This window comes from Myiozetetes cayanensis, unplaced genomic scaffold (genome assembly GCF_022539395.1).
Source record: "Myiozetetes cayanensis isolate MyiCay16 unplaced genomic scaffold, myiCay2020 scf3, whole genome shotgun sequence".
In the NCBI taxonomy this organism is placed as follows: Eukaryota; Metazoa; Chordata; class Aves; order Passeriformes; family Tyrannidae; genus Myiozetetes; species Myiozetetes cayanensis.
In genome coordinates, this window is record NW_026087521.1 from 54,843,899 (window position 1) to 54,857,329 (window position 13,431).

The window sequence follows — 13,431 nt, forward strand, 5'->3', positions numbered from 1 at the left end:
TTGTGTATGTTCAACTTAGCTGTAATTAGTTACTCATGAAATCACACTGCACACTGGATGTTTTGGTTGGCACATCCACTTCCTTTGCAGAGCAGGTATCACTGCCTTTTACCAGTGTTCCATGGCTGGCCAGTTTGTTTTAGAATCACATTTAATGCTTTTCAAAAAGTGAAAAGATTTGTGATGAATAAAATGTCCATCAAAGGACTGACAACCAATCTTACACCTTCTTTCATAGACTTGTCTATGTTTCTGTTGTCAAGATAGATTTTTTTAAGCACCATTTCAAGTGGGCAAATTTCCATTTTCCTAATTCTTTTATCTCACTCTGTTTCCCTTGTTATTAACTAGAGGAAAATCTTAAAAAAAAAATCAAGGGAGTTTGTGCCAACATGGTTTGCAATTGCGTTGCTACAAAACTCAAAACAGCCCTATTTACTTCAATCTTTTATTTGTTTTTGTAGTGCTGTAAGGGATATAGTGAAAAGGAGTTTATTCTTTTTTTGTTTCGATATAGTTTTGAATATGTGAGTTATTGCAGTTGTTAACCTGCTTGTAATTACCCACATTGCCTTTATGTCCTCTTTTTTAGCAGAAATTATTTCATATTTTGCAGTCATATGGCACCATCCCCAGCTTTGTAGCTCTATTAAGAAGCAGTTTTACATAACAGCTTTTTTATAATTCAGTCACAGAAATTATCTGATCCCCATCCAAATTAGGTGCATTGATACTTAATTTTATTTTTGTCTCTCTTTCTGTACCTTATTCTCATTACTCAGAAATCTCTAATTTATTGTTCTCAGTGAAAGGACAGACTTTGGACCCTACTTAGATTGGTTTTAATTTGTTTAAACCTCTTCTGTAGTTTAGATAAATCCCTTATTTTACTACTTTTTCTGAAAAAAAGCGCCAGTATTATTTTAATTTTCTTTGCGAACTCTGACACAACCTTTTGGTAGTTCACATCTTGCCCCTCTATCTCCTGACTGGGAACATGCATGTCATGATTTGTATCTGAAGCTTGTAACTTAAAAGACCTACTTCCTTCTTAGGTTCAGCCATTTACTGTCTTTAGGCAGTGGTGAGGCAGAAGTTCTTTGAGTTCTCAGTATCAAATCTCTGTGCTAAGCACTCCATAGTCACCAAAAGAATTTGAGAAATAGTGTCTTCTGGTCACCAGAGATATTTGTTCTGCAACCAAAGCCCTAAGCATCAGATAAACAAATTAATTCAACTATTGTAAACAAGGGCTTTCTCCTTCTGAAGCAGGGTCAAAATCTGCGTTACTTCTCCTTCTTCTCAGATGTATAGCATCTGAAGAGGGGGAAAGAAACAGCATGTACTTGATATGCAAGTATAGTATAGTAACAATAATAGGATTTTATGCTCTTGATTCTTGCCACTGCATTCTGCAATGTAGATATAAAAGCTCGGTTTAGTTTTCTCTTCACTGAAGTAAAAATTTATAGAACATAAACCAGCCCATATTGGAAGGAACCTCGGAATGTTATCTGGTCCAACCTGTTGTGGGAAAGGAGCCCAGATGAGATTATCTAGCTCCCCGTCCAGTCACATCTTGAAAACCCCCAGTAAAGGGACTCCACCATGTCCCTGGGGTGGTTGTTGTAGTGAATGATTCTTCTGACTATTAGACATTTTTTCTTATATAGAGACAAAAGCTCTTCTGGTGCAACTTGAGCACGTTGCCCCTTATAAAAAAGAAAGCAGAATCTCCATCACTACCGTTCTCTTAAAAATCATCTGTTCAGACACATATCTTGTTCCTTCAACCTGAATTATGAGTGAGTGACAGAATACTTTAGTTAATCTTGCTCTGTGTCAGGGGAGTGAATATATTAACTCTTAAAGTCATTTCCAGTCCTTTGATTCTGTGTGAAATCTGCATTTATGCTTATGGTAGTGAGTGCATCTGCTTTTGTTACTTACGTTTGCCAGGTAATCCAGCAGGGGCACAACTGTGCAATACTTCCAGTGTTCCAAGAGGGATTTCCAATAAAAAGGGAGCAATAAAAGGGAGTTTCACCTATGAGAAAGCATAAGATTGAAGCTTTTGGAAGGTTTGGAATTTTTTGCACTTGCAGTGTTTCAAAACTGATCTTTAAATATCCAGTGATACACCATACTGTAGCCCAAGTTTTCTGGCTTATTTTAATGCTTGCTGTTTTGCTTGTCTGTAACTAATACACATTCTAAAGATATTTCTCATTTTGACTTTTGTATGTAGGGTACTGTGGTAAACAGAGAGGAATTTAGTAAATTTGCAAAAATACTGCCTACTAGAGGAAAAAAAATAGTTGAAAACTTTTCATTTGTTTCCTGTTGCCTTTCAGGTATTGGTGGTAATCTAGTAGCTATTCAAGCTAGCAGAATTTCTACCTACCTCCATTTACACAGCATTCCTGGAGAGCTACCAGAAGAAGCCAAGGGTTGCTATTACCCATGCAGGACATACTATGGTACAGGTATGGATTAGTCAGTTGAAACTGCTGTTTCTTGTCTCTTTTTACTCCCTGTGTGCCAGACTTACCACCAGTGAGAAATGGCAATGCACTGAGCTGGCTGTGTGCAGTTCAAAGGCAGCAGAGGCTTGGCAGTTTCCTTTCCCTGCAGCTGTTTGCCTGTGAGAATCTCAAGGAACTGCTGGAGGAGGCAGTGAGTGGAGAGGAACACAGAGCAGCGTGTAACCCTGGCCACGCTTGCAGATAAGAGCTGATGAGGCAGGATGCTGTGATACCCTCTCAGGAGGATTTCAACCTTCATCTTTCCTTAGCTTGTCTACTTGCTCCTAACTTTTTTCATTTAACCTCAGAAGTTCAAACCAATTTCCTGTCAGGACCAAGCTTTATAACTAACATTATTACTAAGCCAAATCCCTGATTTCCATTTCAAATTTGCCATTTTCTTTCTAGATTCTTGCTTCACAGCTTATTCCTCCCCTGCATTTCCCACTTCCCTAATGATGTAGTAACTGTGGTGAAATGTGATGTGTCCACACCATGTATTACACTTTCATTTTAATAAATGAATTGGAACAGATCTGAAAGTGGTAAATGGGAGCTTACTTTTTAGAAATATAAGGTACTTTAAAGGTTGTCTTGAATATGGAGTCCAAAAGATTGTCTTTCCTAGGAAGATTTAGAAGGTCACTGCAGCTCCAGAAATGTAGATGGTATTACGTGAGCACAGAATGAAGTCAGACAGTTTGCACCCTCTTCAGGAAGAGCTCTGCTTACCTTTTCTGATAGACACTGGAGTTGTCTTTTTCCCCAGCTGTGAAATTCCTCAAGGAGTCTTTTAGTGGAAAATAATGCCTGCTGTTCCATAGTTCCATAGTCAATGCTGTGGAATTCCAAAATTATTTTCTTTTTATATTGACAAGAATAAAAATCTGTTGTAGTAATTGAAGAGCTTAACCAAGTTTCGGTGGTGTGGGTTTTTTTGTTTGGGTTTTTTGGGGTGTTTTTGTTTGTTGTTTGTTTGTTTTAAGTCTTATTTATTTATTTAATTGTAGGGGTAAATAACAAATCAGCCCAAGTTCTGCTGCTTTTGGTGATTCCTGGACACCTGATTTTCTTGTACACCATCCACCTAATGAAAAGCGGACATACTTCCTTAACCCCTATCTTCATAGCAGTGTATTTGTTTGCAGCCCTGCTACAGGTAAGAACAAGGACAGATTGCAAATACTTGTGTAAAGTCAAGTGCTTGAAGAAAACCATGTGTTTTTCTGATATCTAAAATCTCATGAATGAGATACGAGGAGATATGGGTTAATACAGGCTCTCAGCACAGCTCTGAAGTAATTAATTATCCTCACACATCTGCAGCTTACACAGGTGTATCTGTATTGTGAGTTCTTTCCAGAAGACACTTGATTGCATTTTTTCCCAGGTGTTGTGCATCTTTTACATGATTCTTGGAACCATTGCATCTAAACTCCCCATCATTTTAATCAACTAGAGGAGAAATAGAAAGGTAGCATTTATGAATAATGAATATATTGAGGAAAACTCTCAAAGAAATTTCCTAAAGTGGTTCCTGTTACTGTTTTAGTTAACATAGTCCAGTAAATGAGAATGTTACAGCTTCCTCAGTGTGTTCTTAATATTTGTTAAAGTTTAAATTAGTCTGACAGCAAACACTATACAAGAAATTGTAATTGCATTCATTGTCAAACTTTGTTACATTATTTGGCTGGTCTTACCTGGTGATCTGTTGATACCCAGCAAGGGCAGTTCTTGAAAGATACCTTTTGAAATAGAAATGTCTCAAGGTGAAATAATTTTACTTTGAGAAATCTTTAATACAAAATTAAATATTTTTATTAAAACCACATCTAGTTTTTAGCTATCACATGGCTGAATTAACTATAATATTTAACTACACCTTAAAACCAAAAATTGACTGTTCACATTACACAGTAAAAGTGTAGTTGAAATATCCATAATTTAAATATACCTACTGCTTCTAAAAATGCGACCGCTTTAATTTTAAAATACAAACAATATTATCAGCAGTGAATTCTTAGCAAAATTATGATTTTTAATGTTCTGAATTTCTCTGTTACACTGCTATTTCAATAAGGACAGAGTAAGTAAGTTTTCAAAAACTTACTATTTCATATGAGAATTTTATACCTTTTTGTTAGAACATCACCAGTAACATTCCAACCTTTGAAAATGAGAGTGTCATACTAAAAGATATATATTACTTTTCATTTTCCTCTCACATAATATTTTTAGTTTCCAGCCTTATCACTTCTTTTATAATGTGTTTTCCTGAGGAAATGATGCTATTCCTTCACTCTAGCTGTTCTTTCTGTCTGTCTTTCTAAGAACTTTTGAATCCTTTTGAGTAGAATCCTTTAACAACCATACTGTTACGATCTTCATTCTTTATGATTCTCTATGTTATGCAACAGTTTTGGGTTTCTACAATTAAGAAAACCCAGAAAGTATTTTATTTTATTTTATTTTATTTTATTTTATTTTATTTTATTTTATTTTATTTTATTATGTTTCTACCTCTAGTAGTACAGTTGTTTCTCTTCATTAAATTAATACATATTCTTGAAATGTTCTTCAATTAAATTTATACATTGATTCTATTGAAAGCCAAGGCTGTACTCCCTTTGCCTTTACTGCACAAATATTTCTATTAATCTGCATTTTACTAAAATTATTAAGCTAGAGTTCAAAAGGTCTGAATTAACTCTGTAGTGAAGAGCCTGTTCTGTGTTTATGCATGGCAGCACCAGGGGAAAATACAAATAAAAAATGTTACGAGGAAAGTATACACTCTAAGCAGGTTGGGTACTTCACATAACACAGCATACAGTATCTGGGCAAGCCAGTGTACTTTGGTGAAAACCAGTATAATGATTTTAATTGTATTTTGGATTTGGTGAGCGACTTCTGTTTAAGAGGAATACTCTTTCCTTGAAAATTTTACAAGAACACGTCACAGACAAACATGTACCAGTACACTGCACTCAGTTACAATATGGCATTTGAGCAATAAAGATCATATTAATTGGAGAACAGTCCTCCTCTTATACCTCACAAAGGCACAAGTATTTTTTAACTGTATGAGGCTGTGCACTGAGCAAAGTTTCATCCCCTGTCTTGTCAGCCTGCAGGAAAGTGAGGGCAGCTCTGGAGTTGCCAAGCCGTCAGTCCTGGCACGCGGCTCGCAGCACTCAAAGGCAGCCTCTGTTCTGCGTGTTCTCACTGAGCCAGTAAAACGCCCTCTGAGGAATTTTCACACCTACTAACCAAATCTGAACACACAGTTATGTTTAAGACTCGGGGAATAAACAAACAATAGGAGATTCCCAGAGCTATTACCGAACAAATAAGTAATTCCAAAATTCTTCTTACTCAATGAAGGTCAGATGTGTACAGCTGTGAAGTCACTTTTGCAGTGCTTCAGGGCTGTTTGGGGCAATAGAAAACCAAGAATTCAGCACTGCTCGTAATGGCTCCCTGCTCACTTCAGAAATATTTTGGATTTCTCACTAGTGTGAGGATTCTGATGATGGTATGGGCCTCTTTAATGTGGAAACATAACTCATGGGATACACTGTACATAATCGAGAAATAAGAAAGGTTGTGTTTATAGATAAAATATTGATACATTTTAAATACTAATTTTTGTAACAGGAAAGGTTACTTCCAAAAGATAGAGCATATAACTGCTAAAGAGACCATGAATTATGGCAAGTAGAAGTCCAAATCTGGACAGCTCTGTATATTCAGTGCTTTCTCATTGCTAGCATCACAGGCAGACTTGCCAGATTCATTGGGATGTGAATGTGGTTGTCAACCACTCTTTCTTTTCTAGCAGAAGCCTGGCTCCTAACAAGTCGTTAGCAAGGAATAGATCATTTTTGCCTTCAGAAAGCTGAGCTCCAAGTGCTTATGTACATCTCACAACATGCTGAGTTGTGCTACAGCTAATGCAGGCTGAGCGTACCTGAACACTTGCTGCTCTGGGTTACATGTCTCGTTTCTCAGGCAGCTGAGGAACAGCCCGAAATTAGGATTGTTTTGGTCAAAGCAGGGTGTCTGGCAAAGCTACAAAGAAATCAAGATGGCAATCTGAAAAATTTGAATCAAACTGTGGAATAGAAAAAAAAAGTCGCTTCCCACAAAGTTACATCAGTATAATCAGAATGACTTAGAAACAAGTTCAGTTTTTACTTCAGTGAGGTTTTAGTTTTACATAAATGTGTGCTGTGCTGTGCTGTGCTGTCTGGGCACTTGGATACCTTTAGAGGAGCTAATACCACTTAACTACAACACAAACAGCAGCAAGAAAAAGCTTGCTGTTCAGTGGTTTCTTTGCAGACAGACATTGAAGGAAATCTCTATATGTTTGGAGGAAATGGTGATTTGTTTCCCCTGGACATGATACACACCAGATATGCTACCTGAGAAAACAGTGGAGAAAAATGGCTTTTGAAAAGTGTGTATAGACCCTACTCTGAGAGTTCACTGACTACAGATTTCTGTCTGTAGGCAATGGAAACTCAGCAAGTTCAGTGTAGATCAATTACAGGCACTTTGCAGTTACTACTTAGTTTCACATGAAGACATCAAAAGCCATTTAAAGTTGGAGACATGTAATATATATAATTAGAAAATTAACTTAATGTAGGGTCAAAACCACTGTAAGACTTAAACCATAAATCTGGCAAGAGTGACAGAGTGAAGACACAGTAGTCTTTATGAGATCCTTAACTGGAATTTTTTACTCATAATTAAAAACCAAATAAATAAACCTACCTTTGAATTTCATAGATTGGCAAGAGTTCTTATGCAGTAATTGCAAGATCTTTTCATAATTATGTTATAGATGAATTTTGAGTCAATATCATTTTGAGAGAAAAGGAGACAAACTACATTTGGAAAGAAGTTACCTCGGTTTATTTGCATCTGTATTTCCTGTCTAAAGTAACAGAATGCAACTATTTTCTAATGCATCTTCACATGGAAACAATTTAAGGTGAAATCAGCAATACTAACCACAGGCAAGGTATCCTGTCTAAGGCATGCTAAATAAACTGCTAAAAGGTCTTTGTTCTACATACTAAACTTATAGATGTGTCTTGATAATGCCCATCTGGAAAAGCATATGAAATTATATAACCTAAATTTTAATTTTCCAGTTTGGTATTGGAATTCATTCATCACAGTAACTAATGTATAAACCAATATAAAGGTGAATGATTCTAATCTGCTTTACATATGTTATGCATTTGAATGTTACACTTTTATCACTGTGAATTTGACATGCAGTCACTGAGAAAATATGGACATGCCAGATGAAAGAAGCAATAAAAATATTATAAGTTGCGTCCTGCAACTTATTAATTTGACTATAGGAAGCTTAGACAGTAGTAAGAATGTTTGGAAGAAGTTGTGTATCTTTATTTTAAATAACAGAATTTCATTCTTTTCCCATTTCAGGAATCATAAGAAATAAATTCCATGAGAAAATGCAGATATGCTATATGAAAAAGATCAAAAATAACTTTCATTAGCTAATTTTGTTATTGTATCTAAAGACACGCAAAGAATGAAAGTAAATTTTGTGCACAATAATGAAGGGAAAAAACCCTTGCTTTGCAGTGTGTATCCATTTCTAGTTGTGCAGTCATAAAATTTGAACTTTAAATGGTGAAGCTCACTCATATTTAAGCATTCATCTGCAGATGCAGTTTCAATTTGATAATTCATAATTTGCATCAGAAAGTTCAATATCGATAATTAGTCTTTATTGCTGTTCTTTGTTGTAGTAAATAATACAGATACTTATTTTTAGATTCTTCATCATTGGTATTTGATAAAGAATTCACTCTAGCTCTTTTCCTCCGTCTTATTGCTGTATTCTGCTGCTTCTGTCTTCTGAGGGCTTGTTTTGACAATGTGACCAAAGGGTCATTTTAGAAATGCGGTCTAAATCTGATCATGTCTTTAGTTTCATTTTCCTCGATTTTGATTGTGATTTTTTTTTCCCAGAGGAATAATAATATAGCATGAACACTTAATTGTTCTCTTTCTCCGTAGATTAAGTAATTTTAGCTCACATCTTGAACACGTTCTTCATGTATTTCAGGCTTTTCTTATCACTTTTCTTCAGCTTTCATACTAAACGGAACATTTTTGTACTGTCTTTGTAGGCTTTTCTGTGATGTTGGTCCCTTTATTTTTTTCCCTCAAAACCAGCTGGTTTTCAGTTGGAAGTAGGAAGGCTTTCTTCTTCATAGCAAGAGTGCAGGGCAGAATTGCACAGTACTCATACTGCTGTGCCATCTGCGTTATTTTGCTGACATAAGTATCCATCACTGATAAATAAATCTCATAAAATGTGAAGTGTTGTGTCTTGTAATGTCTTTTTAATAATTTTTCTCCTTTTTTTTTTTCTTGTCAGATCTGTCAGATCTTTTTTTCTGTCAGATCTTTGTGAAATGATTTTAAATTCATGACTGTCTTTCAAAAATTCAGCAAACTCATAGTAGGGGTCTTCTTTTTTTTTTCCCAAAAAAATAGTTGATTACTTTGATTGCCCCCTCTCAGCAGTGTTCTTAACAGCAAAATCTTATTGAAGATTTAAGTCACAATGATTAAGTGTGTCTTGCAGCATGAACTAATGTGGCCAAATAAATAACCATTTCCACAGACCAAGCCTTATAATTCTTCAAGGTTAGTGGGTTCCTAGCCATGCAAATGCATGGTGGATGATAGTGTTATTCCTTCACAAAAATAAAGGCTGATGAATTGCATCCTCGTAACATACTCTGTAAGCACAATGTCCCAATTTCCATCATATATTGTTATAAGCATCAGTTAATATAATATGCTATAACCTTTTCCTATTACTTATAGAAGCCAGACGTGTTATAATTCGCGCTATTTGTTGTGCACCCGTAGGTTAATGCAGCACAAAGAATTATTTGGGATGGTTCACAAAAACTTAGACTTCTGTGAAAAACAGGTAGTTTGGAAACTGAGTCTGTTACTTCAGGGTGGAAAATATATAGACAAATGAACGATATTCACATTTTAAGAGTCAAAAGTGTATCCTGTCATCTAAATTTTACTGTGTATGTTATGTCTAATTGGTTGTGTTATATATATGCAGTATCTATTTTCCTTGGGATGAATGCTCTCATCTCCTCATGGAACATGGGTAACTATTGTTGATGTGGGGCGCTACAGGGTCTTCTGTGCACATCCTGTAGGAGATGTTAATGTACAGGATCTTTTATAAACAGGCCTCTTTTTGTCCCTGTAAGAAGAAGGAGCTGACTTAGAGAATCTGATAGTTTTCCAAAGAAAACATCTGTTTTAAATATATTTGTTTGGATTCCAGTCAGCGCACCTAGGACTTGCATAATTAGCTTAGACTACAGAGTTCCCTTTTCAGAAGATACATTTATATAAATAAGCCATGCATTTTTCATTAAGCAAATACTCCTCCTTTTCTTTTTTTTTTTTTTTTTTTAATTAGAAATTCAGGCTTGTATTTTAACATACACTTCTGCAAAGCAAAGATTAATTGAGAAACTTTTTCAACGCAATTTTTTGTATGATATTCATTTTGCTGTATTTATTATGGAGAAGTGTCTTGCAACATCTTATCAATAAGTGAGTGCATATATTTTTAAGTACGCTTTTGATGCCAGTGATTATTTACTAAATAAAATATAAAGTTATACTTTTTATTACTTCTGATGCTGCATATTTCTTTAAATGTACGTAGTGGAGTTCTTAAAAAATGGATTATAGGAGTAACTCTCTTAAGTTTACTTTTCTTAAAGATCTGTTTAAAAATACATAAAGTACAGTGTTTATTTCATCTTAAGCAGCTCCTTAGAAGATACAAGAAGAAATGGAACTCAGTTAGTGGTCCTTTCTCCATTCATCTCGTGCCATGCCACACCACATGATTCCATTGAACCAGAATCTCTTATCATACAGCTGTGCAACATTAAAGGATTCTTTTTAAAAATTGGATTAATGATTATGCATACCTTTGGTATTAAGATCAAGCTTCTCAAATATTCAGACATTCACAGTTGGGAATGAAGTCTTTTACTTTGGGACAAATTCAGCCTGGAGTGACAATTTCATAATATATATTGCAGGTGTGCTTTATTACAGAGGGGCTGAAGATGGTATTTCAGGCATAAAAGTAGGTTCTAGGCCATTTTTGCCGTTCATACAACCCAGAGGAAACTGTTCTTAATTTGACCTGATATTCTTTATATCACATCTGATTTCAGGTCAGTGCTACATCTGTGGAAACAGGAGTTAACCTGGGTTGAGTGTGTTCATGTGGGGGCAACGTGATTCTGTTCTGAATGAACTCAAAGCCTCACTTAGGCTCTCTCTGTACTGAACGATGTGTTATGTGAGCAGTGCAGTTGTGTGTGTGGTTGGACTTAGCTTTTTCTTTCCATTTTTCAGAAGTCCTCAAGCACAGAATGGGTGAAGTTCCTTCCAGCTGTGCATGAGATTGACTGAGAGAAGTTGGCTAAGTGTCGCTCTCTCTAGTTGTGGCAGAGTTTTGAGTCTGAAATTCATTTATATTAATTTCTTACATTTTTTCCAAAGCAATTGCATACAGTAGTTCTGTGTAGTAAGGAGACAATAATGTTTGCTGTTGACTTCCTTTTGCTGTAACTTATGTGATAATAATACAGATTTTGTTTGTTTGATGTTATGTAGGTGTTTACTTTGTTATGGATTGCTGACTGGATGGTGCACCACTTCTGGAAAAAAGGAAAAGATCCTGACAGTTTTTCTATCCCTTACCTTACTGCACTGGGAGATCTGCTTGGAACTGCCTTACTAGCCATAGGTTTTCATTTTCTGTGGCTCATAGGTGACAGAGATGGTGATGTTGGTGACTAATTATTCCAGTGGATGCAATGACTTTTTCTGGAATATTGACAAGACTGATCACTCCACTTGAAGGTCCTCAAAGTGACTGGTCCATTTGGTCTAAGTAAATCCAGTTGACACAGACATAAAACAGCCTTAATGAATTTAGTTTGGTTTGCATTTACAAACTTGGATGGAATAGGATACTTCAGACCTGTATTCCAGAACCAAGGTGAATTGCTGGTAGTTGATGATATCTGAGTAGATACAATGAGGGGCAGATCAATCCTTTATCAAGTTTTAAATTTTTAAAAGATATGGTCTTTTAAAAGAACAGTTCCTTACCTGTATTGTGAACCAGAACAATCTCTAATTTCTCATTCACTGGTGACAAAGAAGAGGGTAAGACTTAATCAGTGTCTTGCCTTGACTTTCCCTCCCAGGGACAAAGTGGGAATATTTTTTCATTTTGCCCCAGAAGTGGCAGGGTAGACCTCAGATTAATTCAATTTCATAGACATTACCTGAATAGTTGATATATTCTTATCTTGCAGTTTCAGTGCTGTAGCTCTCTGACCATTGGAGACTGAATGTCAAGAATGACTGTTATGGTGATTAGAACCCTGTTTGTCCACACATGTTGTCACAAGCTTTATTTTCTGTATACTAATATGACCATCAGCATTTATAAAATTAGGCACTTGAAAAGTGTCTACAGGGCTGAGCCCTTTCTTTTTGTGCTAAAAAGAGCAACCTAATTACTTTGCTGTTGTGATTTATTAGAGCAAGAAAATAGTAAAGGCAAATAATGTGACACTGACCTGACCAATAATAATGGATGAACGATTAAAACTCCTTCTGTTGGAAAGTGTATGTTCATTTAGCAACTGAAAAGATGTTTAACTAACTGATAATAATGGTGTTGTGATGGCCAGTATTCTGATTTTAATGAAGTATTTAGAGGTGTTGATTTAACTGTAAATACTGATCCCTGCTTAAAACTTGAGGTATAAAAGATGAAGTTTCTTTCTTAGGCACTTAGGAAGTTACATGGACTTCTCAAATTCCAGAGCTTTATCATCCATTTCTAAGCAGAAATCTCTGCTAACAGGGGATCTGCTTTCAAACTGTGGAAGTAATATGGTCAATGAGGAAAATGCAGTTTCTGAAGGATTTCTCTTATTTGTAGACCTCAATATTTCAAACAATACATTGATCATGACAACTTTGGTTGCCACTTTGAAATAAAAGGTACTAATTGCTCTGTTTTAAAATCTAGTGTGAGTTCCTCACAGCATATGTTTTTCAAGACTATAGCATAAATCCTAAATGCATAATTAAATAAACAAATCATATTTTAAATGTTGTGGCTGAAAGTTTTAAATTTTGATATTTAAATTAGATGACTAAATCCATGTATCAGCATATGTTTTAAGCCTATAGTCATGTGCTTTATACATACAAATCCTTTTTAATTTGATGGACCTACTCAGATGAGTAGATTATGTTGGTAAGTGTTAATAGGACTTCTATAGGTGTTGGTCACCTTAACCCCTTTGGAAGTTCAAAGTGTTTGCAACTTTGAAAATTAAACCAGCTATTCAGTGCCTACACGTGGATTTAGATGCCTGGATTTTAGCTCCCTCATTTAAACACTTTTATTTAAGCTTTTTCTGACAGTTATGATAATATAGTTGTTTGAATGAATCATATGTATTATGTCTTTTATTATCTGAGAGAAAGATGAAATCTTTCTAACTTCAGGTTCTCTGACTTTTCTTAGTTTGTATTAATGTTATTTAAAATGGTTTCTTGTATGCAGCATTGCGGGAAATACTCCTATTAAATAGTTTAAATGGAATAGATGTAACTAATTTTTAATTTTTTTCAATGATGTATATTTATTTTTGATGCAGATGTAGATGCAAATTTTTTTACTTCTGTTAGAACTGCCATCTGAATCAACTAAACTGACATTTCAGGCACTTATTAGAGTTCCTGGATTTTAAGGTCATTT

The 13,431-nt window shown here is 35.3% G+C and overlaps 1 protein-coding gene across 1 annotated transcript in view; it reads left to right on the top strand.

The window, feature by feature from the left end:
- Positions 1-13,121, top strand: part of SLC41A2 (solute carrier family 41 member 2) — a 47,014-nt gene extending 33,893 nt beyond the window's left edge. The window contains exons 9-11 of the mRNA XM_050324810.1: positions 2,355-2,486; positions 3,536-3,684; positions 11,259-13,121. Coding sequence (XP_050180767.1) covers positions 2,355-2,486; positions 3,536-3,684; positions 11,259-11,444 — 467 coding nt within the window. The 3' untranslated portion in view covers positions 11,445-13,121. The remainder of the gene's footprint in view (positions 1-2,354; positions 2,487-3,535; positions 3,685-11,258) is intronic.
- The last annotated feature ends 310 nt before the right edge of the window (positions 13,122-13,431 follow it).